At 44.4% G+C, this 27,324-nt stretch overlaps 1 protein-coding gene across 1 annotated transcript in view; it reads left to right on the top strand.

Moving 5' to 3' along the window:
• Positions 1 to 27,324, top strand: part of LOC118362196 (mitogen-activated protein kinase-binding protein 1-like) — a 75,088-nt gene that overhangs the window by 22,231 nt on the left and 25,533 nt on the right. Inside the window, 10 exon segments of the mRNA XM_035742371.2 lie at positions 11,400 to 11,462; positions 13,240 to 13,297; positions 16,370 to 16,540; positions 16,856 to 16,993; positions 20,287 to 20,469; positions 21,180 to 21,197; positions 24,300 to 24,460; positions 25,867 to 26,056; positions 26,469 to 26,609; positions 26,954 to 27,138. Of these exon segments, the coding sequence (XP_035598264.2) occupies positions 11,400 to 11,462; positions 13,240 to 13,297; positions 16,370 to 16,540; positions 16,856 to 16,993; positions 20,287 to 20,469; positions 21,180 to 21,197; positions 24,300 to 24,460; positions 25,867 to 26,056; positions 26,469 to 26,609; positions 26,954 to 27,138 (1,308 nt within the window).

The raw sequence follows: 27,324 nt of genomic DNA, 5'->3' as shown, positions 1-27,324 counted from the left end.
GGGATAGGAGTTGTTCTGTGGTCTCCCTCCCTCCGGCCCAGCTGGCCTGCATGTCCTGTCTTCCCACAAGTCCTCTGGCTGCTCTCTGAATGTGACACCAGCAAGTAGGCAGCCTAAAACACGCTCCGGGGGCCTAGGTAATCAATCACTGACTGAGCTTGTGTCCCAAATAGCACCTGAATCTCTACATTATAGTGCACTACGTTAAAGGGCTCTGGTCAGAAATAGTGTCCTGCAAAGGGAATGGTCAGAAGTAGTGTCCTGCAAAGGGAATAGGGTGCTATTTGGGGTGCATCCTGATTCTCTTTCTCTCTCTCGTTCTCTCTCTGTTGTTTTATTTTTACACCGTGCCAGGCAGAAGAGCTGGCTGGCTGCTGGCCAGTTACTGTAACGTTCCCAATATTTATATACAACCTATGTGGCCGCAAGCAGAATCCCTTCCTGCTCCACACACAGCCATGGACCAGGGGAGGGAAAGCCTCAAATCAAATTTTATTGGTCGCATTCACATGGTTAGCAGATGTTAATGCGAGTGTAGCGAAATGCTTGTGCTTCTAGTTCCGACAGTGCAGTAATATCTAACAAGTAGTGTAACAATTCCACAATAACTACCTTGTACACACAAATGTAAAGAGATGGAATAAGAATATGTACCTATAAATATATGGATGAGCGATGGCCGAGCTGCATAGGCAAGATGGAATAGATGGTTTAAAATACATTTACAGTTGAAGTCGGAAGTTTACGTACACTTAGGTTGGAGTCATTAAATCTTTTTTTTCCACCACTCCACAAATTTCTTGTTAACAAACTATGGTTTTGGCAAGTCAGTGAGGACATCTACTTTGTGCATGACACAAGTTGGAAAAATTACAATTGTTTACAGACAGATTATTTCACTTATAATTCACTGTGTCACAATTCCAGTGGGCCAGAAGATTACATACACTAAGTTGACTGTGCCTTTGACGGTGCCTTTAAACAGCTTGGAAAATTACAGAAAATTATATCATGGCTTTAGAAGCTTCTGATAGGCTAATTTACATAATTTGAGTCAATTGGAGGTACCTGTGGATGTATTTCAAGGCCTACCTGTCACGCCTTGGTCTTAGTATTTTGTGTTTTCTTTATTTATTTGGTCAGGCCATGGTGTGACATGGGTTATTGTGGTGTGTTTTTTGTCTTGGGGTTTTGTGGGGTGTATAATTAGTCTATGGCTGCCTGAGGCAGTTCTCAATCAGAGTCTCTGATTGGGAGCCATATTTAGGCAGCCATATTCTGTGAGTGTTTCGTGGGTGATTGTTCCTGTCTCTGTGTTTGTTGTCACAAGATAGGCTGTATAGGTTTTCGCGTTTCGTTTGTTGTTTTGCTTTTTATGTTATTTCATGTATCGTTCCATTTCATTAAAGAACATGAGTAACCACCACGCCGTATTTTGGTCCGACTCTCTTTCTACAGACGAACGCCGTTACACTACCTTCAAACTCAGTGCTCCTTTGCTTGACATCATGGGAAAATTGTAGACCTCCGCACGTCTGGTTCATCCTTGGGAACAATTTCCAAACGCCTGAAGGTACCAAGTTCATCTGTACAAACAATAGTACGCAAGTATGAACACCATGGGACCACACAGCTGTCATAACTGCTCAGGAAGGAGACGCATTCTGTCTCCTAGTGATGAACGTACTTTGGTGCGAAATGTGCAAATCAATCCCAGAACAGCAAAGGACCTTGTGACGATGCTGGAGGAAACAGGTACAAAAGTATCTATTTCCACAGTAAAACGAGTCCTATATCGACATAACCCGAAAGGCCGCTCAACAAGGAAGAAGCCACTGCTCCAAAATCGCCATAAAAAGAGCCAGACTACGGTTTGCAACTGCACATGGGGACAAAGATCGTACTTTTTGGAGAAATGTCCTCTGGTCTGATGAAACAAAAATAGAACTGTTTGGCCATATTGACCATCGTTATGTTTGGAGGAAAAGGGGGAAGCTTGCAAGCCGAAGAACACTATCCCAATCGTGAAGCACGAGGGTGGCAACATCATGTTGTGGTGGTGCTTTGGTGCAGGAGGGACTGGTGCACTTCACAAAATAGATGGCATCATGAGGCAGGAAAATTATGTGTATATATTGAAGCAACATTTCAAGACATCAGTCAGGAAGTTCAAGCTTGGTCGCAAATGGGTCTTCCAAATTGACAATGACCCCAAGCATACTTCCAAAGTCGTGGCAAAATGGCTTAAGGACAATAAAGTCAAGGTATTAGAGTAGCCATCACAAATCCCTGACCTCAATCCCATAGAACATTTGTGGGCATAACTGAAAAACGTGTGTGGGCAAGGAGGTCTACAAACCTGACTCAGTTACACCAGCTCTGTCAGGAGGAATGGGCCAAAATTCACCCAATTTATTGGGGGAAGGCTTGTGGAAGGCTACCCAAAACGTTTGACCCAAGTTAAACAATTTAAAGGCAATGCTACCAAATACTAATTGAGTGTATGTAAGCTTCTGACCCGCTGGGAATGTGATGAAAGAAATACAAGCTGAAATGAATCATTCCCTCTACTATTATTCAGACATTTCACATTCTTAAAATAAAGTGGTGATCTTATCTGACCTAAGACAGGGAATTTTACTCAGATTTAAATGTCAGGAATTGTGAAAAACTGAGTTTAAATGTTTTTGGCTAAGGTGTATGTAAACTTCCGACTTCAACTGTATATACATATGAGATGAGTAATGTAAGATATGTAAACATTATTTAAATGGACTAGTGATCCATTTATTAAAGTGGCCAATGATTTTAGTCTATATGTAGGCAGCAGCCTCTGTCAGTGATGGCTGTTTAACAGTCTGATGGCCTGGAGATAGAAGCTGTTTTTCAGTCTCTCGGTCCCAGCTTTGATGTTTTTTTTGCCTTCCTGTGACATCGGGTGCTGTAGGTGTCCTGGAGGGCAGGTAGTTTGCTCTCGGTGATTTGTTGTGCAGACCGCACCACACTCTGGAGAGCCTTGCGGTTGAGGGCGGTGCAGTTGCCGTACCAGGCGGTGATACAGCCCGATAGGGTGCTCTCAATTGTGCATCTGTAAAAGCTTGAGGGTTTTAGGTGACAAGCCAAATTTGTTCAGCCTCCTGAGGTTGAAGAGGCACTGTTGCGCCTTCTTCACTGCATTGTCTGTGTGGACCATTTCAGTTTGTCCGTGATGTGGATAGGGGGGTGCTCTCTCTGCTGTTTCCTGAAGTCCACGATCATCTCCTTTGTTTTGTTAACGTTGAGTGAAAAGTATTTTTCCTGACACCACATTCCAAGTGCCCTCACCTCCTCCCTGTAGGCTTGTCTCATCATTGTTGGTAATCAAGCCTACTACTGTTGTGTCGTCTGCAAACCTTATGATTGAGTTGGAGGCGTGCATGGCCACGCAGTCGTGTTTGAACAGGGAGTACAGGAGGGGGCTGAGCACGCACCCTTGTGGGGCCCCGGTGTTGAGGGTCAGCGAAGTGGAGGTGTTGTTTCCTACCTTCATCACCTGGGGGTGGCCTGTCAAAGTCCGAGACACAATTGCACAGGGCGGGGTTGTGACCCAGGGCCTCAAGCTTAACTTCTTATGGCTGGGGGACAGTAATTGAGTAGCTTGGATGAATAAGTTGCCCAAACTAAACGGCCTGCTCCTTCGTCTCAGTTGCTAATATATGCATATTATTATTAGTATTGGATAGAAAACACTCTAAAGTTTCCAAAACTGTCAAAATATTGTCTGTGAGTATAGCAGAACTGACATTGCAGGCGAAACCCCGAGGAAAATCAAACCAGGAAATGGCTTCTATTTTGAAAACTCCATGTTCCATAGCCTGCCTTTGCTCCATTTAAAGGGATATCAACCAGATTCCTTTTCCTATCACTTCCTCAAGGTGTCAATAGTCTTTAGACATAGTTTCAGGCTTTTATTTTGAAAAATGAGCGAGAAAGATAACATTGCGTCATTGTATGGCCAGGTGCCAGCAGCGTTTTGTATGCGTAACAGAGTTTGGGCAGCCATTCCTGAAAAAGATCGTTGCGGTTTATATATTATCGATTATATATTTTAAAAACAACCTGAGGATTGATTATAAAAAACGTTTGACATGTTTCTGTGGACATTACGGATACTATTTGGAATTTGTCTGCGTTGTTGTGACCGCTCTTTCCTGTGGATTTCTGAACATAACACGCCAAAAAAACGGAGGTATTTTGGATATAAAAATAATCTTTATGGAACAAAAGAAAAATGTATTGTGTAACTGGGAGTCTCGTGAGTGAAAACATCCAAAGATCGTCAAAGATAAATTATTAAATTGATTGCTTTTCTGATTATCGTGACCAAGCTACTTGATGCTAGGTGTTCATAAAGTTTTGTCGAGCGATTGATACACAAACGCTTGGATTGCTTTCGCTGTAAAGCATATTTTCAAACTCTGACACGACAGGTGGATTAACAATATGCTGAGCTGTGTTTTGCTATATTGCACTTGTGATTTCATGAATATAAATATTTTTAGTAATATTATTTGAATGTGGCGCTATGCAATTCAGCGGTTGTTGATGAAAATTATCCTGTTAAATGGGATGGCAGCCATAAGAAGTTAATTATGAGCTTGAAGGGTACTATGGTGTTGAATGCAGTAGTCAATGAAGAGCATTCTTACATAGCTATTCCTCTTGTCCAGATTGGATATGGCAGTGTGATGGCGATTGCATCGTCTGTGGACCTGTTGGGGCTGTATGCAAACTGAAGTGGGTCTATGTTAGCAGGTAAGGGGGAGGTGATATGATCCTTGATTAGTCTCTCAAAGCACTATGATGACAGAAGTGAGTGCTATGTGGCGATAGTCATTTAGTTCAGTTATCTTTGCCTTCTTGGGTACAGGAACAATGGTGGCCATCTTGGAGCATGTGGGGACAGCAGACTGGGATAGGGAGCGATTGAATATGTCCGTAAACACACCAGCCAGCTGGTCTGCGCGTGCTCTGAGGACGTGGCTAGGGCTGCTGTCTGAGGGGCTGACGTGGCTACGTCGGCCACAGAGAAGGAGAGGGGGGGCCCGCAGTCCTTGGTAGCGGGCCGTGTTGGTGGCACTGTATTATCCTCAAAGTGCGCAAAGAAGGTGTTTAGTTTGTCTGGAAGCAAGACGTTGGTGTCCGTGACATGGCTGGTTTTCTTTTTGTAATCCGTAATTGCCTGTTGACCCCGCCACATACGTCTCGTGTCTGAGCCGTTGAATTGCAACTCCACTTTGTCCCTATACCAACATTTCGCTTGTTTGATTGCCTTGCGGAGGGAATAACTACACTGTTTATATTCGGCCATATTCCCAGACATCTTTCCATGGTTGAATGCGGTGGTTTGTGCTTTCAGTTTTGCGCAATTGTTGCCATCTATCCACTGTTTCTGGTTAGGGTACCTTCTAACAGTCACAGTGGGTACAACATCTCCAATTCACTTCCTTATAAACTTACTCACCGAGTCAGTGTATAAATCAATGTTATTCTCAGGCTTCTCGGAACATTTCCAAGTCCGAATGATCAAAACAATCTTGAAGCGTGGATTCCTATTGGTCAGACCGGCGTTGAATGGGTCCTGTCACGGGTATGTCCTGCTTGAGTTTCTGCCTATAGGACGGTAAGAGCAAAATGGAGTTGTGGTCAGATTTGCCGAAGGGAAGGCAGGGGAGGGCGTTGTATGCATCGCGGAAGTTAGGGTAGCAGTGGTCCAATGTATTGCCCGTGTGAGTGCTACAGTCAATGTGCTGATAAAATTTATGTAGCCTTGTTCTCAAATTAGCTTTGTTAAAATCCCCAGCTACAATAAATGCAGCTTCATTATGGTTTCCAGTTTACATAGAGTCCAGTGAAGTTTCCTTGAAGGCCGTCGAGGTATCTGCTTGGGGGAATATACACTGCTGTGACTATAATTGAAGAGAATTCTCTTGGGAGATAATGTGATCGGCATTTGATTGTAAGGAATTCTAGGTCAGGTGAACAGAAGGACTTGAGTTCCTATATGTTGTTATGATTACTCCATGAGTCGTTAATCATGAAGCATACACCGCAGCCCTTCTTCTTACCAGAGAGATGTTTGTTTCTGTCGGCGCGACGCATGAAGAAATCCGGTGGCTGTACCGACTCCGACAACATATCCCAAGAGAGCCATGTTTCCGTGAAACAGAGAATGTTACAATCTCTGATGTCTCACTGGAAGGCAACCCTTGTCCTAATTTCGTCCAGCTTGTTGTCTAGAGACTGGACATTGGCGGGTAATGTACTCGGAAGCGGTGTGTGGTGTGCACGCCTTTGAAGTCTGACCAGGAGGCCGCTCCGTCTAACTCTCCTACGGCGACGTTGTTTTGGGTCGGCCTCTGGGATTAGATCCAATGTCCTGGGTGGTGGTACGAACAAAGGATCCGCTTCGGGAAAGTCATATTCCTGGTCGTAGTGTTGGTAAGTTGACGTCGCTCTTATATTGAATAGTTCTTCCCGGCCCTATGTAATAACACTTCAAATTTTCTGGGCTAACAATGTAAGAAATAATACTGAACAAAGAACAAAATACTGCATAGTTTCCTAAGGACTCGAAGTGGGGCGACAATCTCTGTATGCTGTGTATGTATCTGAGGGAATGTGAGTTGCTCGGGGTTGAGCTGTGCCAGGGTAGACCAAGTCTGCCACGATTGTTGTCGGCCATGAGCTGTCCCCTCCCACCCTCTCTCTCAGTAGGAGACAGTTCACTGCGGGGCAAAGGACTGAGGAGCATTACTCTATTAAGCATCACACATGCTGTGTATTGGGTTTCAGTCACAGTGCCCAGTTTGATTCTTTGGAGACTCTTTAGGAGTGGACTGAGGTGAGGTAACTTTTGGCATGTCTGTAGGACCATGCCTCAGCACAGTACAGCACATTTGGAGACTCCTATTAAAGGGAAAATCCACTCAAACTATATTTTGGTATTATTTTCATTAGTCCACTGTTGATACAGTCCCAAAATGTTTTGCATGTCAGCAGTCAAGTTTAAGATATTGTACATTCAAGTACTTTCAAACCGGTCACATCGTCATGATGATGCAAAATGCATTGTGAGTGTCAAGGTTTAGCAAGTGGAAAATATTCCCAATCCCTTGCTGAATGATAGTCGCTACACAATTCCCATTTCATTCAGAAACTTTAGAATGACAAAAGATAAGTCTATCAAATAAATCAATGTATTTATAAAGCCCTTCTGCACAGCCTCCACACCACTAGAGGGATATCTTCAACCACCAACTTACTATCCTGAGACAAGGCCGAGTATAGCCCACAAAGATCTCCGCTATGGCACACCCCAAAGGGGGGGTGCCAACCCGGATAGGAAGATCACGTCAGTGACTCAACCCACTCAAGTGACACACCCCTCCTAGGGACAGCATGGAAGAGCACCAGTGAGCCAGTGACGCATCTCCTGTAATAGGGTTCGAGGCAGAGAATCCCAGTGGAGAGAAGGGAACCGGCCAGGCAGAGTGGCAAGAGTGGTTCGTTGCTCCAGTGCCTTTCCGTTCACCTTCACACTTGTTACGAATCCCTTTTGGCCCGACAGTCTAGGGGGGATGGTAATGAGACCCGTAACATAACTCATGCAAATTATAATTGTGACAAAGTAAAAGTGAGAACGAAATAACCACGACTACTGAAATCTACCGTCAACTCAGGGTTTATTAATAAACACACGGTAATGGGGGGAGCAGGAAAAGGGGCTGAGCTGGACCCAAGGAAAGAAACAATAAGTATTCAAAAACACCCCTAAGCTAGACTAGCCTACTTTAACAACAGCTAACTAACTAACCAAAAATACAGTGGGTGGTCCGCCCAGTTCTAACTAGTGTTTTTAACAAAGTTTACCTACAGGTAGTGTATGCCCATGGGCGACTTGTCTTGGTTTCCCCTTTTCCCACCAGCAATCAAACACAAACAAACACCATAACCAAAAACAATACTCACAGGTGAGGACAAAGTGCTATGGAGGTGCTCAAACAAAAGAGAGGTTAACACACAAAGAGAGAGTGAAACACAGAGACCTACAGACATGGCATTTACAGAGAGATTGAGCTTTTGAGCAAACAACTGATGGGGTTTTTAAACCAAGGGAAAGGAACTGTGATTGGGTAGAAAACAGGAGGAGGTGTGTCTTCTGATTGATGATTGATTGTTGACTGATTGGGGAGTGATGATTTTCACCTGTGAGGGGAGAAGGAGAGAAAAGAGCACAGGATACATACACACACACACACACACACACACACACACACACACACAGGATACCTGTATCCTTAACAACACTCCTGTGCCAGACTACACTCAATCATAGGACCTACTGAAGAGATGAGTCTTCAATAAAGACTTAAAGGTTGAGACTGAGTCTATGTCTCTCACATGGATAGGCAGACCATTCCATAAAAATTGAGCTCTATAGGAGAAAGCCCTGCTTCTAGCTGTTTACTTAGACATTCTAGGGACAATTAGGAGGCCTGTGTCTTGCGTACGTGTAGGTATGTACGACAGGACCAAATCGGAAAGATAGGTGTAAAGATAAGCCCATGTAATGCTTTGTAGGTTAGCAGTAACATTTTGAAATCTGCCCTTGCCTTAAAAGTAATTCCACAACTAACCCTGATTCAGATCTGGCTAGTGTGCAGTGAGAGGAATGTTGTAGGAATATCTGCTTGACTTGCACAGACCCGTCGGTTTTTTCAAAGCTGCGTTTGATGCGTTATGCATCATGATGATGTGGCCATCATGATGATGTGCTTCTTGAAAGTCTAATATCTTGAAAACTTGACTGCTGTGACATGCAAAACATTTTGGGACTATGTCAACATTGGACTAACATTTTTGATTGGATTTTCCCTTGAACTCTGCAGTATGACAACAGCTTTCCCTCTCTCCATTTATGGCATTTTCTTTTTTACCTAACAGTTCCAGTGAAAGTACATTTTGCGTTTACAATTGTCTTACTTAAGCCTACTTGCAGAATACCTGAGACGATCTTTGTCAGCTGCTCTGTGGTAGTTAGGCTATTAGCTTAGCAAACAGTAATATTGTGTGGCTACTGTAGAGTTTCCCATGGTGCACCAGCTTCTTTTGTATTCCTTTCTGTCTGCACAATCTCAATGACGTAGTAGTGCCTTTGATTGTATCCCTTGTACACCTGGAGCACTTAAATTCAAAGGCTTTCTCAGCAGCTCTGATGATCACCCCAGTGCTTCGCCCTGACAAGTTGTCAGCGACTGAATATACAAGTCCTCTAAGTGTCCTCTCATCTTCCCTGTTGCCATGTAATAGGATAAAAGGCCATCGTTCTCTTTTAGTCTCTTTTTAGGAGGGTTACCCCACTGGGAGATGAAACAACAAATGGAAGTACCTTAAAAAGGCAACACGGTTTTGCTTGGCCATGCAGCTCAGTGCTCACGCATTTACTTACTCCCACACATAGTGACTTTGAAACTGTGCTGTACGCTACTCTGATATTTAACCGAAAAAAAGTACAAAAGAGGGGTATTAAGTATTTATGTAACTTTATTTTAGTGCTGCTCATGGGTCATTCTTGGCTAGATGCTTGGTAAATGGGAATATCATGTTGTTGTTGTTGTCGTGACTCATTCCACACTTTCCACTGTAGCTTTATTGATGTTCACTGCTTACCTAACTTTTTGTTTTACTTACCTAACTTTTCTTTTTAGCTAGAACTTTGCGGTATGAATTAGGAGTACACTGCTGAGCCTTGATTGTTGTAGTCATTCCCCTGAGTAGGCTTATGACTTCTGTAAGGTGATCAGAGGCGAAACAACCGTACAGAGACAAAGTGTAGTCACAAGTCATCGGCGCGGACGCGAGACACATGTGGCAGGGACTTCAGATAAAGGGAAAACCAGCCATGTCGTTGAAACTGAAGCCTCACTCACAGATAAGCTGAACACCACCTTCGCACCGCTTGGAGGAGAATAACACAGAGCCGCCGACGGAGGCCCCCGCTGCTTACGAGGACAATTGGCTCTCAATCTCCATGGCCAACGTGATTAAGACTCAGGGCTCTGGGACTGGATCGCTCAATTTGCAACTGGGTCCAAGTGGTGAGGGTAGGCAACAACACCTTCTTATCCTCAACACGGGCGCCCCCCAGGGGTGTGTGCTCAGCCCTATACTGTACTCCCTGTTTACCCATGACTGCGTGGCTACGCACAACTCCAACAGTGGTAGGCCTGATCAACAACGATGATACAGCCTACAGGGAGGAGGTTAATGCTAGCGTCCCACCTGGCCAAAAGCCAGGGAAAATGCAGAGCGCCAAATTCAAATAAATTACTAGAAAAATCTAACTTTCATTAAATCACACATGTAATATAGCAAATTAAAGCTACACTTGTTGTGAATCCAGCCAACATGTCAGATTTCAAAAAGGCTTTTCGACGAAAGCAAACGATGCTATTATCTGAGGATAGCACCTCCGTAACCAAAGAGAGAAAAACGTATTTCAATCCTGCAGGCGTGACACAAAACACAGAAATAAAAATATAATTCATGCCTTACCTTTGACGAGCTTCTTTTGTTGGCACTCCAATATGTCACATAAACATCACAAATGGTCCTTTTGTTTGATTAATTCCATCGATATATATCCAAAATGTCCATTTATTTGTTGCGTTTGATCCTGAAAAACACCTGTTCCAACTTGACTACAAAATATCTCAAAAGTTACCTGTAAACTTTGCCAAAACATTTCAAACTACATTTGTAATACAACTTTAGGTATTTTTGTACGTAAATAATCTATAAAATTGAAGATGGGATGATCTGTGTTCAATACAGAAGGAAAACAAACTGTAGCTAGCTTTCTGGTCACGCGCCTCTATCTAACAGTACACTACAAGTGACCCTCGTTCTGAACAGGGCTACTTCTTCATTACACAAAGGAAAAACCTCAACCAATTTCTAAAGACTGGTGACATCCAGTGGAAGCGGTAGGAACTGCAAGAAGGCCCCTTAGAAATCTGGGTTCCCAATGAAAACTCACACTGTTGAACAGCCATCACTAGCCGGCCACTGCCCAGTACTCAGCCTGGCACCTTAGACACTGTCTCTATAGCCAGCTTCCGCCCGGTACTCTGCCCTTCATTCCAGACTCTGAAATTGCTGATTCTGATTTATTTTTTATATTTTGACTTTTTGAATTGTGTGTATATTGTTATTGTGTTGCTATATATCACTGCACCTGCGATAACATCTCGAAATGTGAGTACACCATGTGAGTACACCAATAAACCAATCGACTTTGATTTGATTGATTTGTTAGTCTAACTTCTCTTCTCCTCTCCCCTGCTTCTTCCCTACAGATGTGTGGTGGTGCTGCTGAACCCCAAGAAGAACAAACAGCATCACATCCTCAACAGCTCCAGGTGAGGGTCCGTCGTCATACTGTATGGCTGCTGCCTCCTGTTCGGTCAGTCACCCCCAGGCAGGCAAGGCACACCAGGGGAATGGATGGATCCAGACAGCTAGTCACTGTCACTTAGGCTTAAGGGTTCGTCCTCATACATAGCATACATACAAAAACAAAACTGCAACATTGAGGATTGTAACAGCCCTGCCATGACACTCGTGTCTCTTGATTTTGGTGCATATATGTGGCTTCGAGTCATCATGTAGATGCCCTGTTATTAGGCCCTGTAAATACAGCCCATCTGGAGTCAATGCGAGGCAGGGAACTAACCTGGAGTGACTTGTCAAACACAACATAGCTTATGTAAAGACTGAAGACTGAGAGCACTGGACAGAGAGTCATCAGCAAACGACCAAAGGAGCACCACGGCTTCAAAGCCTCTGCCAACCCCTTTCATGTGTGGGGAAAAGCCAAAGTAGATGTGGTCACGTCAGTGTGACTGGAGTAGAGTAGCTGGCTCCATCCATTCTAACCGTAATATACCCAGAACGTTTTGTTTCATTATGCTCTCCTCGCTGGAGGCTAATATTTTTACTTTATACCCTCGTCGCCCTACTTTTACAGCTCATCACTCTACAAACAAATTATTACTGCGCCATGATTAGATTACAGTATAGTAATAATGCCATGTGTGCATTTGCTTAGTACAGCAGTTGATAAGATAAAAACTGCTTGGCTAGGCCTCAAACATTTTTAGGACAGTTTAGCTAAGGAACAAATTGAGTGTCACAAATTGCACCCTATTCCCCAGTGGTGGAAAAAGTACCCAATTGTCATACTTTGGTAAAAGTAAAGATACCTTAATATAAAATGGCTCAAGTAAAAGTGAAATTCACCCAGTAAAATACTACTTGAGTAAAAGTCTAAAAGTATTTGATTTTAAATGTACTTAAGTATCAAAAGTAAATGTAATTGCTAAAATATACATAAGTATCAAAAGTATAAATAATTTCAAATTCCTTATATTAAGCAAACCATTTGCAGATAGCCAGGGGGACACTCCAACACTCAGACATAATTTACAAACAAAGCAAGTGTGTTTAGTGAGTCCGCCAGATCAGAGGCAGTAGGGGTGACCAGGGATGTTCTCTTGATAAGTGTGTGAATGGACCATTTTCTAGTCCTGCTAAGTATTAAATATGTAACGAGTACTTTCGAGTGTGGAGAAAAGTACATTATTTTCTTTAGGAATGTAGTGAATTAAAAGTCAAAGTTGTCCGAAATATTAATAGTAAAGTACAGATACCCCCCCAAAAATGACTTAAGTAGTACTTTAAAGTATTTTTTACTTAAGTACTTTACACCACTGCTAATCCCTATATAGTGCGCTATTTCTTTTTTTTAAAGTACTGCACTACATAGGGAATAGGGTGCCATTTGCGATGCAGACAATATCTCTGTGTACGAGTACTGGACTGGATAACTGCTTCAACAGTTAAAGAAACACCCTGAAATCGAACCTTTTTAACCAGCGAATCGACTCCCAGTCACAGGCCATTGAGCCAACCACTACAGAACGTTAGAAGTGAAGGAGCCTGGCTCGAAGCTCTACTCCAGTGTATGATAATAATAATCATCAGATTGATTGATTGTGGTGAGTATAAGTATGCCATTGTCATAGAGTACATCCCAAGCGGAAAACCCTCTTTGAGACTCGGATGCGTTCATACTTCTCTTCTCTTCAACAGTAATAAAATGTTTCCTCTCCTCCCTCCTGTCTCTCTTCTTCACAGGAAAACCATCACCACTCTGTCATTTTCCCCTGATGGCAAATATGTGGTCACAGGAGAGGTGAGTGTCTTCTCATTGTGTTTTTGCATGCTGTGATGATGTGATAAAATGGACTGCAACCTTCTCGAGAAGATCTGACTGTTTCCCGCTCCACTGCCACTGCTTGGCAAAGCTTTCATACCAGTGTACAACCCCAGAGTTCATAAATTGAACTCTGTCTGTGCCACATCATCAACAAAGGAGTGCTTCAATAACTGTGAATGCTACAAAACATACCCACAGATTGTTGTCTACTGTGTGTGTGTGTGTGTGTGTGTGTGTGTGTGTGTGTGTGTGTGTGTGTGTGTGTGTGTGTGTGTGTGTGTGTGTGTGTGTGTGTGTGTGTGTGTGTGTGTGTGTGTGTGTGTGTGTGTGTGTGTGCTCGCGTTTGTGCGTGCTAGTCTAATCCTCTCTCATCTACTAAGAGCTTATTAGCCAGACAAGTGTGTGTGAAAGTGAATGTGTGTGTGCTGCTGCAGGGTTGCCATGGCAGCACGAGGAGGCAGGGTGGCAGACTGACTCTGTTGGCTGTCTGAAGGAGAGAGAGAGAGGGAGGGAGGAGAGAAGGGAGGGGAAGAGACAGACGGCGAGAGGGAGACTTCCAGGGATGTAGCAGAAGGCATAGAGTGTGTGCTGGTGCTCACTCTGCCTGTCTGTGCTCTGTGGTGTAGCTAGCTGACCGTGCTGCAAGCTGCTGCTGCCCTATGTATGTACTCAAAGGGAGGTCCACACAGTCTGCTTCTGTTCTGTCTTTAAAAGAGCTAGACGTCATCAGCTGTCCTGATTGTGTTATTTTCTAAAGAAGTGCACCAAAAGCAAATTCCTTTTGTCCAACATCCCTAACCATGGGTTTACTCTACCTAGCTGCTACTGTAGTCTATGATATTTATTTCAAATGAAAAATAAAAAAGAATATTTGTCACATGCGCCAAATACAACAGTGAAATGCTTACTTACAAGCCCTTAACCAACAATGCAGTTTTTTAAAAAAGTGTTAAAGTATTTACAAAAATAAACGGAAGTAAAAACGATCTAAATAAAAAATTATTAAAGAGCAACAGTAAAATAACAGTTGCGAGGCTATATGCAGGGTGCACCGGTACACAGAGTCCATGTGTTAGTCAAGGTAATTGAGGTAATAAACTCAGCCAAAAGAGAAACGCCCTCACTGTCAACTGCGTTTATTTTCAGCAAACTTAACATGTATAAATATTTGTAAGAACACAACAAGATTCAACAACTGAGACATAAACTGAACAAGTTCCACAGACATGTGACTAACAGAAGTTGAATAATGTGTCCCTGAACAAAGGGGGGGGTTAAAATCAAAAGTAACAGTCAGTATCTGGAGTACTGCAGTGCATCTCCTCCTCATGGACTGCCCCAGATTTGCCCGTTCTTGCTGTGAGATGTTACCCCACTCTTCAACCAAGGCACCTGCAAGTTCCTGGACATTTCAGATTGCCTGCAATGACAACAAGCTCAGTCCGATGCTGTGACACACCGCCCCAGACCATGACGGACCCTCCACCTCCAAATCGATCCCGCTCCAGAGTACAGGCCTCGGTGTAACGCTCATTCCTTCGACGGTAAACGTGAATCCAACCATCACCCCTGGTGAGACAAAACCGCGACTCGTCAGTGAAGAGCACTTTTTGCCAGTCCTGCCTGGTCCAGCAACGGTGGGTTTGTGCCCATAGGCGATGTTGTTGCCAGTGACGTCCAGCCTCTCTCAGCCTATTGCGGACAGTCTGAGCACTGATCAAGGGATTGTGCATTCCTGGTGTAATTCGGGCAGTTGTTGTTGCCATCCTGTACCTGTCCCGCAGGTGTGATGTTCGGATGTACCGATCTTATGCAGGTGTTGTTACACATGGTCTGCCACTGCGAGGACGATCAGCTGTTCATCCTATCTCCCTGTAGCACTGTCTTAGGCATCTCACAGTACGAACATTGCAATGTATTGCCCTTGCCACATCTGTAATCCTCATGCCTCCTTGCAGCATGCCTAAAGCACGTTCACGCAGATGAGCAGGGACCCTGGGCATCTTTCCCTTGGTGTTTTTCAGAGTCAGTAGAAAGGCCTCTTTAGTGTCCTAAGTTTTCATAACTGTGACCTGAGTTGCCTACTGTCTGTAAGCTGTTAGTGTCTTAACGACCGCTCCACAGGTGCATGTTCATTAATTGATGATGATAGTTAATTGGTGATGTGGACACCAAGGAACTTGAAGCTCTCAAACTGCTCCACTACAGCCCCGTCGATGAGAATGGGGGTGTGCTCGGTCCTCCTTTTCCTGTAGTCCACAATCAGCTCCTTTGTCTTGCTCACATTGAGGGACAGGTTGTTATACTGGCACCACACTGCCAGGTCTCTGACCTCCTCCCGATAGGCTGTCTCGTCGTTGTCTGTGATCAGTCCTACCACTGTTGTGTCGTCGGCAAACTTAATGATGGTGTTGGAGTTGTGCTTGGCCATGCAGTCATGGGTGAACAGGGAGTACAGGAGGGGACTGAGCACGCACCCCTGTGGGACCCCCGTGATAGATGTGTTGATACCTACCTTTGTCACCTGGGGGCGGCCTGTCAGGAAGTCCATAATCCTCTGCCTGCCTCTGAGCCTCTGCCTGCAGAGGGGAAGACAGTACTAGAGATGCTTTAGAAATAATTTCCTAGCTTAAGTCTCCCTCGCCTTTCCTCTTTAAATTCCCTCCACTCGATCTTCTGTTCTATCCTTGAGTTGCATAAGACAAATCATTACCAGATTGGGACGCAGTTACAGGGTACATTGAAAAGCTTAGTGGAGACTAGAGACTTCTGTCCTTTGACAACATCTGCATGATCCAGGGAATCGGACTGAAGCTACATCACCTTCTGGATACAAACCTGTCAGGTCGTCATTATAAGAGTTAGTTCTTAATCCATTTGCCTGGATAAATTAACGGGAAATAAATTAAGATAAGATGAACATGTGTGGGTGTGATACATGGAGTAGGCAAGAGTGAAAAGAAGTAGAATATTTTTGTGCATGATTTATCATTCTGTCTTTCATTCATCCCTATTTCTTCCTTTCCTCCTCCCTCTCTCCCCTTCCAGAGTGGGCACATGCCTGCTGTGCGGGTGTGGGACGTAGCAGAGCGGACTCAGGTGGCCGAGCTACAGGAGCATAAGTACGGCATCTCCTGCGTGGCCTTCAGCCCTAACAGCAAGTACATCGTCAGTGTGGGATACCAGCACGACATGATCGTTAATGTCTGGGCCTGGAAGGTAGTGAGCTACTCCCTTATTAGGTCTTCATTGGGTCTTATTAGGTCTTCAAATGTCTCCATTTTCCAATACATTTTGGATGAGTAAAAAAAATACTTTAGCTACTCAGGCCCATTGCTCCTTTGGAAGAAGAGGCAATCGACGACGACTCTCCAAATACATTAATATACATATAGCCAGATGGTGCGGTTTTTAAACTGCTGTTCAATGTTTTATACTGAACACCTTTCCTCTCTTCTTCTCTGAGGAAAATAAAGTATATATCTAATGTCGATCTACAGTCCTTGTTCTGTGCTATTTTTTTCTCCGTCTCAGAAAAACATTGTGGTGGCAGCCAACAAAGTCTCCAGTAAAGTGACGGCCGTGTCCTTCTCAGACGACAGCTCCTACTTTGTCACGGCAGGGAACAGGCACGTCAAGTTCTGGTACCTGGATCACACCAAATCCTCCAAGGTATTTACAGTCAGTCACACCAACAACAGCATGACTTAATCCATAACTGATCAATAATAACTGTTGAGTTAATTAACAAATTAGATAATAACTAACGGACTTAAGAAGAAATTAGATTCTACCTGCCACCCTAATTAGGTGTGATTTTTTTGGAATTTAACAAATACTTTATGTGGAATTGTTGGAGGTCACAAGGACAAGTTTTGGAAACTCTTCTCTTCAGTAAGCTATTAGGATGATAACAGACGTCAGATCTCAAGTTCAATAGCCATGTTGATGCCCAATCTAAATGTCCTACACTACCATTCAAAATTCAGCAGCATACCACCCTGCATCCCACTGCTGGCTTGCTTCTGAAGCTAAGCAGGGTTGGTCCTGGTCACTCTCTGGATGGGAGACCACATGCTGCTGGAAGTGGTGTTGGAGAACCAGCAGGAGGCACTCTTTCCTCTGGTCTAAAAAATATCCCAATGCCCCAGGGCAGTGATTGGGGACATTGCCCTGTGTAGGGTTCTGTCTTTCAGATGGGATGTTAAATGGGTGTCCTGACTCACTGAGGTCATTAAAGATCCCATGGCACTTATCGTAAGAGTAGGGGTGTTAACCCTGGTGTCCTGGCTAAATTCCCAAGCTGTCCCTCATACCATCACGGTCACCTAATCATCCCCAGCTTACAATTGGCTCAATCATCCCCCTCCTCTCCCCTGTAACTATTGCCCAGGTTGTTGCTGTAAATGAGAATGTGTTCTCAGTCAACTTACCTGGTAAAAAAATCAAATAAAAATGTTTGGGGTCACTTAGAAATGTCCTTGTTTTCCATAAAAACATACATGAATTGAGATGCAAAATTAATAGGAAATATAGTCAAGACGTTGACAAGGTTTGTAAATAATTATTTTTAATTTAAATAATAATTGTGTCCTTCAAACTTTGCTTTCGTCAAAGAATCCACCAATTTCTGCAATTACAGCCTTCCAGACCTTTGCATTCTAGTTGTCAATTTGTTGAGGTAATCTGAAGAGATTTCACCCCACGCTTCCTGAAGCACCTCCCACAAGTTGGATTGGCTTGATGGGCACTTCTTACGGCCAAGCTGCTCCAACAACAGCCCAATAGGGTTGAGATCCTGTGACTGTGCTGGCCACCATTATAGACAGAATACCAGCTGACTGCTTCTTCCCTAAATAGTTCTTGCATAGTTTGGAGCTGTGCTTTGGGTCATTGTCCTGTTGTAGGAGGAAATTGGCTCCAATTAAGCGCCGTCCACAAGGTAAGGTATGGCATGACTTTGCAAAATGGAGTGATAGCCTTCCTTCTTCAAGATCCCTTTTACCCTGTACAAATCTCCCACTTTACCACCACCAAAGCACCCCCAGACCATCACATCATAACCGCCATCGATAAAAGACAGTACTGTGCAGCCGTCTTCATCGACCTCGCCAAGGCTTTCGACTCTGTCAATCACCAAATTCTTATCGGCAGACTCAACAGCCTCGGTTTTTCGGATGACTGCCTTGCCTGGTTCACCAATTACTTTGCAGACAGAGTTCAGTGTGTCAAATCGGAGGGCATGCTGTCCGGTCCTCTGGCAGTTTCTATGGGGGTGCCACAGGGTTCAATTCTCGGGCCGACTCTTTTCTCTGTATATATCAATGATGTTGCTCTTGCTGCGGGCGATTCCCTGATCTACCTCTACGCAGACGACACCATTCTATATACTTTCGGCCCGTCATTGGACACTGTGCTATCAAACCTCCAAACGAGCTTCAATGCCATACAGCACTCCTTCCGTGGCCTCCAACTTCTCTTAAACGCGAGTAAAACCAAATGCATGCTTTTTCGCTGCCTGCACCCGCATGCCCGACTAGCATCACCACCCTGGATGGCTCCGACCTTGAATATGTGGACATCTATAAGTACCTAGGTGTCTGGCTAGACTGCAAACTCTCCTTCCAGACTCACATCAAACATCTCCAATCAAAAATCAAATCCAGAGTCGGCTTTCTATTCCGCAACAAAGCCTCCTTCACTCACGCTGCCAAGCTTACCCTAGTAAAACTGACTATCCTACCGATCCTCGACTTCGGCGATGTCATCTACAAAATGGCTTCCAACACTCTTCAGCAAACTGGATGCAGTCTATCACAGTGCCATCCGTTTTGTCACTAAAGCACCTTATACCACCCACCACTGCGACTTGTATGCTCTAGTCGGCTGGCCCTCACTACATATTCGTCGCCAGACCCACTGGCTCCAGGTCATCTACAAGTCCATGCTAGGTAAAGCTCCGCCTTATCTCAGTTCACTGGTCACGATGGCAACACCCATCCGTAGCACACGCTCCAGCAGGTGTATCTCACTGATCATCCCTAAAGCCAACACCTCATTTGGCCGTCTTTCGTTCCAGTACTCTGCTGCCTGTGACTGGAACGAATTGCAAAAATCGCTGAAGTTGGAGACTTTTATCTCCCTCACCAACTTCAAACATCAGCTATCCGAGCAGCTAACCGATCGCTGCAGCTGTACATAGTCTATAGGTAAATAGCTCACCCATTTTCACCTACCTCATTCCCATACTGTTTTTATACTGTTTTTTATTTATTTACTTTTCTGCTCTTTTGCACACCAATATCTCTACCTGTACATGCCCATCTGATCATTTATCACTCCAGTGTTAGTCTGCAAAAATTGTATTATTCGCCTACCTCCTCATGCCTTTTGCACACATTGTATATAGACTGCCCATTTTTTTCTACTGTGTTATTGACTTGCTAATTGTTTACTCCATGTGTAACTCTGTGTTGTCTGTTCACACTGCTATGCTTTATCTTGGCCAGGTCGCAGTTGCAAATGAGAACTTGTTCTCAACTAGCCTACCTGGTTAAATAAAGGTGAAATAAAAAAATAAAAATAAAAAACATTGCCTCCACCATGCTTGACAGATGGCGTCAAGCACTCCTCCAGCATCTTTTCATTTTTTCTGCGTCTCACAAATGTTCTTCTTTGTGATCCGACCACCTCAAACTTAGATTTGTCTCTCCATAACACTTTTTAAGAGTCTTTCTCTGTTGAGTGTCTGTTTTTTTTGCCCGTCTTGATCCTTTCTTTTTATTGGCCAGTCTGAGATATGGCTTTTTCTTTGCAACTCTGCCTAGAAGGCCAGCATCCCGGAGTCGCCTCTTCATTGTTGACGGGTTTAGGTTAACATACCAAACTGATGGACTAGGTCTGTCAGACCCCATAGCAATGGCTCTCAAATAATTCCTCCCTCTCTCCCTCCCTGTGTCTGCTAGGTGAACGCCACAGTTCCTCTGCTGGGTCGCTCAGGGCTCCTGGGAGAGTTGAGGAACAACTTCTTCTCTGACGTGGCATGTGGGAAGGGTCGTAAAGCCGGCAGCACCTTCTGCATCACTTCCTCAGGCCTGCTCTGCGAGTTCAATGACAAACGCCTGCTGGACAAATGGGTGGAGCTAAGGGTGAGTTACTTTAAACTCTGGGTCACGTTCAGTAAAGGCACAACGTAACAAGACATTTTGCAACCGAAAACGGAAATGAGCCTTGTTAAAGGAGTCATTCATAGAATTAAGAATTGATCTCCTTGACTCAAAAGTATTTGGCTGCCAGGTTAAAAAGGCAATAAAATAAAATGGAAAGGAAACCCTGAATTCAATTACATTTTAGAGTTCCCTATAGACATGTGGTGGTGCTCACCTTTCCAGTTTATTGGACACATTTAGGCAATAGGCTACTTTCCGGTTCTACTGGAACTAGCTTCCTGGCTGTGTCCACAAGCGGAGTGTAACACTATGCATCACTTTAGTCTAAAACCGTGTGAATGAATGGAGTATCGCTACAGAACCGATGGTGTGTAAACATTGGCAGAGAAAGAGCTGGTGACTTATCACAGTTTCTGCTGCATAACCAGCTTAGAACATAACCCTTTTTCAATCTACTTGTGGCACAGGCTCAAACCTTCAAGCCACTTGACTGGCTACTATATCCTAATTCTAGATGTCATATGTAGCCACCGACTGTCATACAATACACTGCTTTCAGCCCCTTCTTAAAAGTCAATTATAGGCAGACAACTCGTGTAGGGGTTGTGGTCCTGTCGGAGTGTTCATTTGCCCCTCTGTGCTGCTGTCTAATATTAGTCTTCTTCTGCTTCTTCTCTTACACTGTCCAGAAAAACGTCGTCATCACAGTAAGTCTGTCCCTTACCTGTGCTGCGGCAGTTGTCACTTCCATGTCACATCAGCTGAAAGTTGTGCCCCGCCCTCCTCCGATACCTCCGAGCATCCCATTGGATTCTTTCTCAGAACACTGCGTTCTATCATGCCCACCTGTCCGCCCTATTGGCTGTGTGTGTGTTTGACTTGATCCTAGTCGTCGTCGTCATTCTCAACGTCCCCTCTGCTCACACACCAGATGTTGGCCGTCCATTGTCTTCACTCAAACCTTCCATCACCTTGTGTCCACATGATTATACATACACTCCAGAACAAAGTATAGAGGGTTTATAATGGTGTTGGTGTGAAAACAATATGACATATGAACTTGTCCACAGAATTCAATAGGACACACGTTGTATCTCTATGAACTCATTGATTCCCCCCAGGCCTTAGATAAGTATACCTTGTTTACTCACATTTAAAATGGGGTAAAGTTGACTTCAGCATTCACATACATTTTCCCCCAGATTTTCATGTGAGAAAAGGTATGTCATCGTTAGCATCACTCTTCGATATAGGCTAGCCTTTATTCACATTAAAAACCTGAGGTAGAGTTGATTTCAGCATCACCGGTCACCTCATTTTGGTGTTGGTGTGAGAACAAAACAATGTTTTCACCCCAGGCCTTCGATAGATACTTCTCACATCATTGCTTGTGCTAACCTCATGGTTTCCTGGTTTCATATCATGAGGGCCTGAGAAGGTCATGTTGACTTGTGGGATTATACTCTGTTTCGGTTTTTATGTACTGTACATAGAAAAATGCATGGGAATTATCAGGTCAAAGGGTCAGCTTGTACAGTATTTTCATCTGGTTGTCAGAATTCATGCAGGACTTTGATGGAGGGGCCTTAGTATGCATCCCCAAATGGCACTCTATTCTTTACAGTGGGAAGAACATGTATATGAACCCTTTCGAATGACCTGGATATCTGCATAAATTGGTCATAAACAATTTGTCTTACCATGGACTGACTTTTAGAGATACTTTTGTAACCCTTTCCAGCTTTATACAAGGCACCAATTCTTAATCTTAGGTCTTCTGAGATGTCTTTTGTTCGAGGCATGGTTCACATCAGGCAATGCTTCTTGTAAATAGCAAAGACAAATTTTGTGAGTGTTTTGTTTTTTATTGGGCAGGGCAGCTCTAACCAAACTCTCCAATCTCGTCTCATTGATTCGACTCCAGGTTAGTTGACTCCTGACTTCAATTAGTTTTTGGGGAAGTCATTAGCCTAGGGGTTCACATACTGTTTCCAACCTGCATTGTGAATGTTTCAATGATGTATTTAATATAGGCAAGAAAAGTACAATAATTTGTGTGTTATTCGCTTAAGCACACTGTGTTTGTCTATTGTTGTGACTTAGATGAAGATCAGATCAAATTGTATGTCAAATCTATGCAGATATCCAGGTAATTCCAGAGGGTTCACATACTTTTTCTTGCCACTGTATATAGTGCACTACTTTTAGGGTGCCATTTCAGATGCAGACTTTGAGGTCTCAAAAACCTTTGCCTGAACTTGTACCACATTATTGGAACCCACTCTACCAGAGCGTGATCCCTGCCTGATTGGCAATGCTTGGCCTGGCACCTTCGTGCTGACAGGGCTGAAGTGGGTCGGGGCTACGGGGGGCGGGTGGGTGGCAAGGGAGAGAAGAATGGAAATGAAAGCGGGGGAGAGAAAAGAGAATGAGAGAAAAGAGAGAGAGCGAGGGAGAAGAGGATTGGACAATGCTTGCTCTGTCTGATTCAGAGCTCATCAACCTCTGCGACACCATCACATTCCATCCTGGCACCTCCACTCGCGCTGCTCGTCAAGAAAACGCCCATTGTTTCTCTCAACTGATTAGTTGGCGCTCTTAACATTCTCACTGTGAAGCTAAGCTACTGGTGGGGATTTTTAAAGACTTCCAAACATGAGGTGCTTTAGCCTGTAACAAGTGACCACAACCACTACATCAAACTGGGACATTTGTCTTTCATCCCATCCCATGAACTGCATAATCTGACATGCTGTAGAAGGCAGGAAAGAAAGTATCCTCTGTCATAACAGGACTGTCACCATACACTCCTCTTCCCCAGAGGCCACTTGATGCTGTCACTTTCATATATTTTGGTTTCTCCCCTGCTAAGATGGTTGCTTCACTGGCATGCTTTGATTGTAGGGAAAGCACAGCATGCTTTGGTAACCCACTCCCAATGGGGGAATGTGTAAACGATTGAGTAAATTACTGTTGTTGGACTTGGAGCTAAATATGTGTCCAGTCTGGGCACCATGGCTGGCTGAATCGCTCTTATACATCATTCTAAGCATCATACTGGTAAATTGGAAAATGATATTGCGTATTGTTGTTTACACACTGTAGGCCTAGATCTCATTATGCTGCACGCGAGCATTTGTGGTTTCTGGATGCCTTGCATCTTTCAGCTTTACCACAGGGAAATATATTGCATATCATTCTGTTTCTGGCATCCTGTTTCTGCGGTTAACTTTGGACAATATTGCTTTTCTAGTGAAGCCACTTCTTCTGCCTAAATTAAATTACTTGAGAGATGTTTTCATATTGTTTGCCCAGGGGCCTAGCGACAGTAAAGCTGGTAATATTGGCAAGTAAAATGATATCAGTATTTTCACAGAATAACAAGTCTGTGGTGCTGACTGCTAGTCCCTAGAAGTGGGTTCTCTGATGCTTCACTGACAATGTGCTTCAATAGGTTCAATATTATTGACAGACAGCACTCTAGTTCTTTCTGCTGTCTGTGCAAGTTTATTTCCCTGAAGACCTATAAGCCTATGTTGTGCAGCAGATCGTCAGTGTTTCCCCTAGAGTATTTTCAAGGTGGTTCTTGAAAGGCCCTTAAATCAACATACAGAGCCTCTTTAAAATCCCACTCCGTAATTCAACACAACAAATGTTTTTTCAATTGAAACTATTTTATGCAGAGGGGAAAAGAGCCAGACGTGGTGGCCAGTACCATATACTCTGTACAATAGTAGGGGAAGCAATGTTGTGTATATGTTTGTACAGTATGTCCTCTCTAACCCCCCTTCCTCTCCTCTGCTCCCCAGACATCTCAGGCCACGTCTCTGTCTGTGACAGAGGAGCTGATCTTCTGTGGCTGTGCAGACGGCACCGTGAGGGTCTTCAGCCCTGTCAACCTGCACTTCATCTGTACCCTGCCACGCCCACACTGCCTGGGAACAGACATCGCCACCGTGGTGGAGGCTAGGTGAGTGTCAGTCAGAGCCAGAGAGGTAAAGGTGAGTGTCTAGGAAAAAGGAAAAAGGTCTCAACCGAAACGTTGATATTATAAACAACAACGTAAAGAGGTTTTCGTGTCTGCAAGGGTATATTTTAAGAAAAAGGAACACTATAAAAATAAAAAAATCATGCAATTTAAATGATGCCCTGATCGTGAGTAAAGTGTCCAGTGGCTGAATAGTTTGTTTGTGACTGTGGGAAGTGGGAGCAGTCCAGTTGATTAGCCAGAGCAGTGTGGGTTGTGTGGTATCTGCTTCTCATACAGCATCATACTCTACATACCAATGCAAATACCAAACAAACCAACCACACAAAATACCCTTGAATGATTTCCTTTTTGTTATTACTTTTCATCCAGGATGCACGGGGGCCCAGCTGGAGTTAAATATCAGATTGTGTTCCTATCATGTGTGTTCCCCTCAAGTTCTTTTTAAATATATATTTTGTCATTGATGCCTTCAGAAAGACAAAACAGAGATTCCTCTGCGAGTTAGTTCTCTTCTCCTCATAAACATGGACTGAGTGCTGAGATGCTGACGCTGTAATTCTGCTGGTTCATTTCCCTGTTCGACTGACTCACTGACAATAGGCCCCAGATGTTCCAACAGGTTAGCTGACTAATCATGTCTGTACGGTAGCATGTTTGTGTGGGACATGAAAAAGCCCACCAGTGAAAGGGGGATACCTAGTCAGTTGTCCAACTGAAAATGTGTCTTCCGCCTTTTAACCCAACCCCTTCTGAATCAGAGAAGTGCGGGGTGCTGCCTTAATCGACATCCACGTCTTCGGCGCCCGGGGAACAGTGGGTTAACTGCCTTGCTCAGGGGCAGAATGACATATTTTGACCTAGTCAGCTCGGAGATTCGATCCAGCAACCTTCTGGCCCAACGCTCTAACCACTAGGCTACCTGCCGCCCCTGACTAACTGCATGGGTGTGTCCCAAATGACACCTTATTCCCTATTTAGTGCACTACTTTTGAACAGGGCCCAGAGATGGTGTTGTAGTTATGCTCATGACGAAGCTACTATTAAGTGAAGCCTGCCATCAAGGCCAGCTCGCTACTGTTTATAGAAGTTTCAGTGGGACACACCGTAAAGTGGCCAGACCTCTCCCAGTATGCACATCATGTTCTGGTCAAAAGCACAGCTGGGGAAAAAAATCTGCCTAAAACAATCTGCCTAAAAACACAACCATTAAATTACCATTAAAGTTGGGCTTTTCCATAACCCTTGTATTGAGTAACTTTTTGACTGTCTTTTAAATGATCTCTGGGTTCTGGAAAAGTCCTTTCTAAATTCAATGTCTACTTTTTATTACAGTGTAACAGTGCTATTACATATCAACTCTCCCCTCCCTCCCTCTCTCCCTCCAGCCACCTCTTCAGCCACAAGATGGACGCCCGGTACCCTGACACGGTGGCTGTATCATATGACCCTGCGAGCCGCTGGCTGTCCTGTGTCTACAACGACCACAGCCTGTACGTGTGGGACGTACGGGACCTCAGGAAAGTGGGCAAGGTCTACTCCGCCCTCTACCACTCGGCTTGCGTGTGGAGCGTCGAGGTAAGGCCAGGGAGGGGAGGCCTGGAGGAATATGTTGCGTTACAAAGCCTTCGTCAGGGCATTCTGAAACCTGGTTGAGTGTATGTGTATCGTATCACTCCTTACTCCTTGTATACAGAGGCTTATTTTACATGTAGAAAAGAAACAAGATACCCGTTGCACACTGTTGAATGATGCTCTCGTTTATGTTGTTGGGTGCAGCACAGCATTCAACGGTGTGCGGGTATCTTATTCTGTAGTGCCATTTTTCAACCCCGCAGCTGGAATGTGCGTATACTAGTTTAGAACTGTTTCCGTGTCCTATGTACCTTTTTTTTTTTAGGTGTATCCAAAATGTATCTGTATGAAGGTTTACATCATCTCTTCCAGACGCCAGTTCTACTAATGTTCCATGTTCTGTGTACCTGGACAGGTGTACCCGGACAGGGTAAGTGATGGTGAGCAGCCCTGTCTGCCTCCAGGCTCCTTCCTCAGCTGCTCCTCAGACAACACCATCCGTCTCTGGAACACTGACGGTCACAGCACCACCCTCAGCCGCAACGTCATCAGCAACGTACGTCTGTCTTTCAACACACCCTGTAACTCCTGCTAGCTCACCAGCTCCCCCTCCTCTAACCGTAACCCCCGCCCTCCTCAGCTGCCTGCAACGCATGTCTCACACACTCCCGTCGCGCTAAATAACTCCTGATCTCAACACGAATGGCTGCTGATTTGAGATTTGATAGATAGGTTCCTCTCCTCCTTGAGTAGAACAACTATGAATCCAGAGTTATGCTGTGAGAGGGGGACACTGACTCTGCAGCACACACAACCACCTGACAGAGATCGATTGATGGTGAATCTACAGTGTATGGTTTTCTCAGCTAATAACCCGTCCCTCCACTTCTCTCTCTCCAGGACCTCCAGAAGATCATCTACATGGACAACAACACGGCCGGCCTGCTGGACACAGAGTGCCTCAACTCGGGGAACGGAGAGAAGGCCGACCCCCAGACCTCAGAGACTAGGACGGGCATCAGGACCATGTGTGTGAGCCCCGACGGGCAGCACCTGGCGTCGGGCGACCGCACCGGTACCTTGAGGTACTGTTGGAGAAAAATAGTGTTTGTTCGCACACCTGCAGTTCCAAGTCTATGGAAGAAACGATAGTAGAACGAGAAACTCTGGTACATTGGTAGTCTTGATTACTCTACAAATAATTCAATGGATCTTGTTTAAGCAATCAATGTTTGGGTTAGTAGACCTTCATCCGGGGAAAACACTGAGGT

Source organism: Oncorhynchus keta, chromosome 29, assembly GCF_023373465.1.
Source record: "Oncorhynchus keta strain PuntledgeMale-10-30-2019 chromosome 29, Oket_V2, whole genome shotgun sequence".
Classification (NCBI taxonomy): domain Eukaryota; kingdom Metazoa; phylum Chordata; class Actinopteri; order Salmoniformes; family Salmonidae; genus Oncorhynchus; species Oncorhynchus keta.
This window is presented reverse-complemented; position numbering and strand designations above follow the sequence as displayed.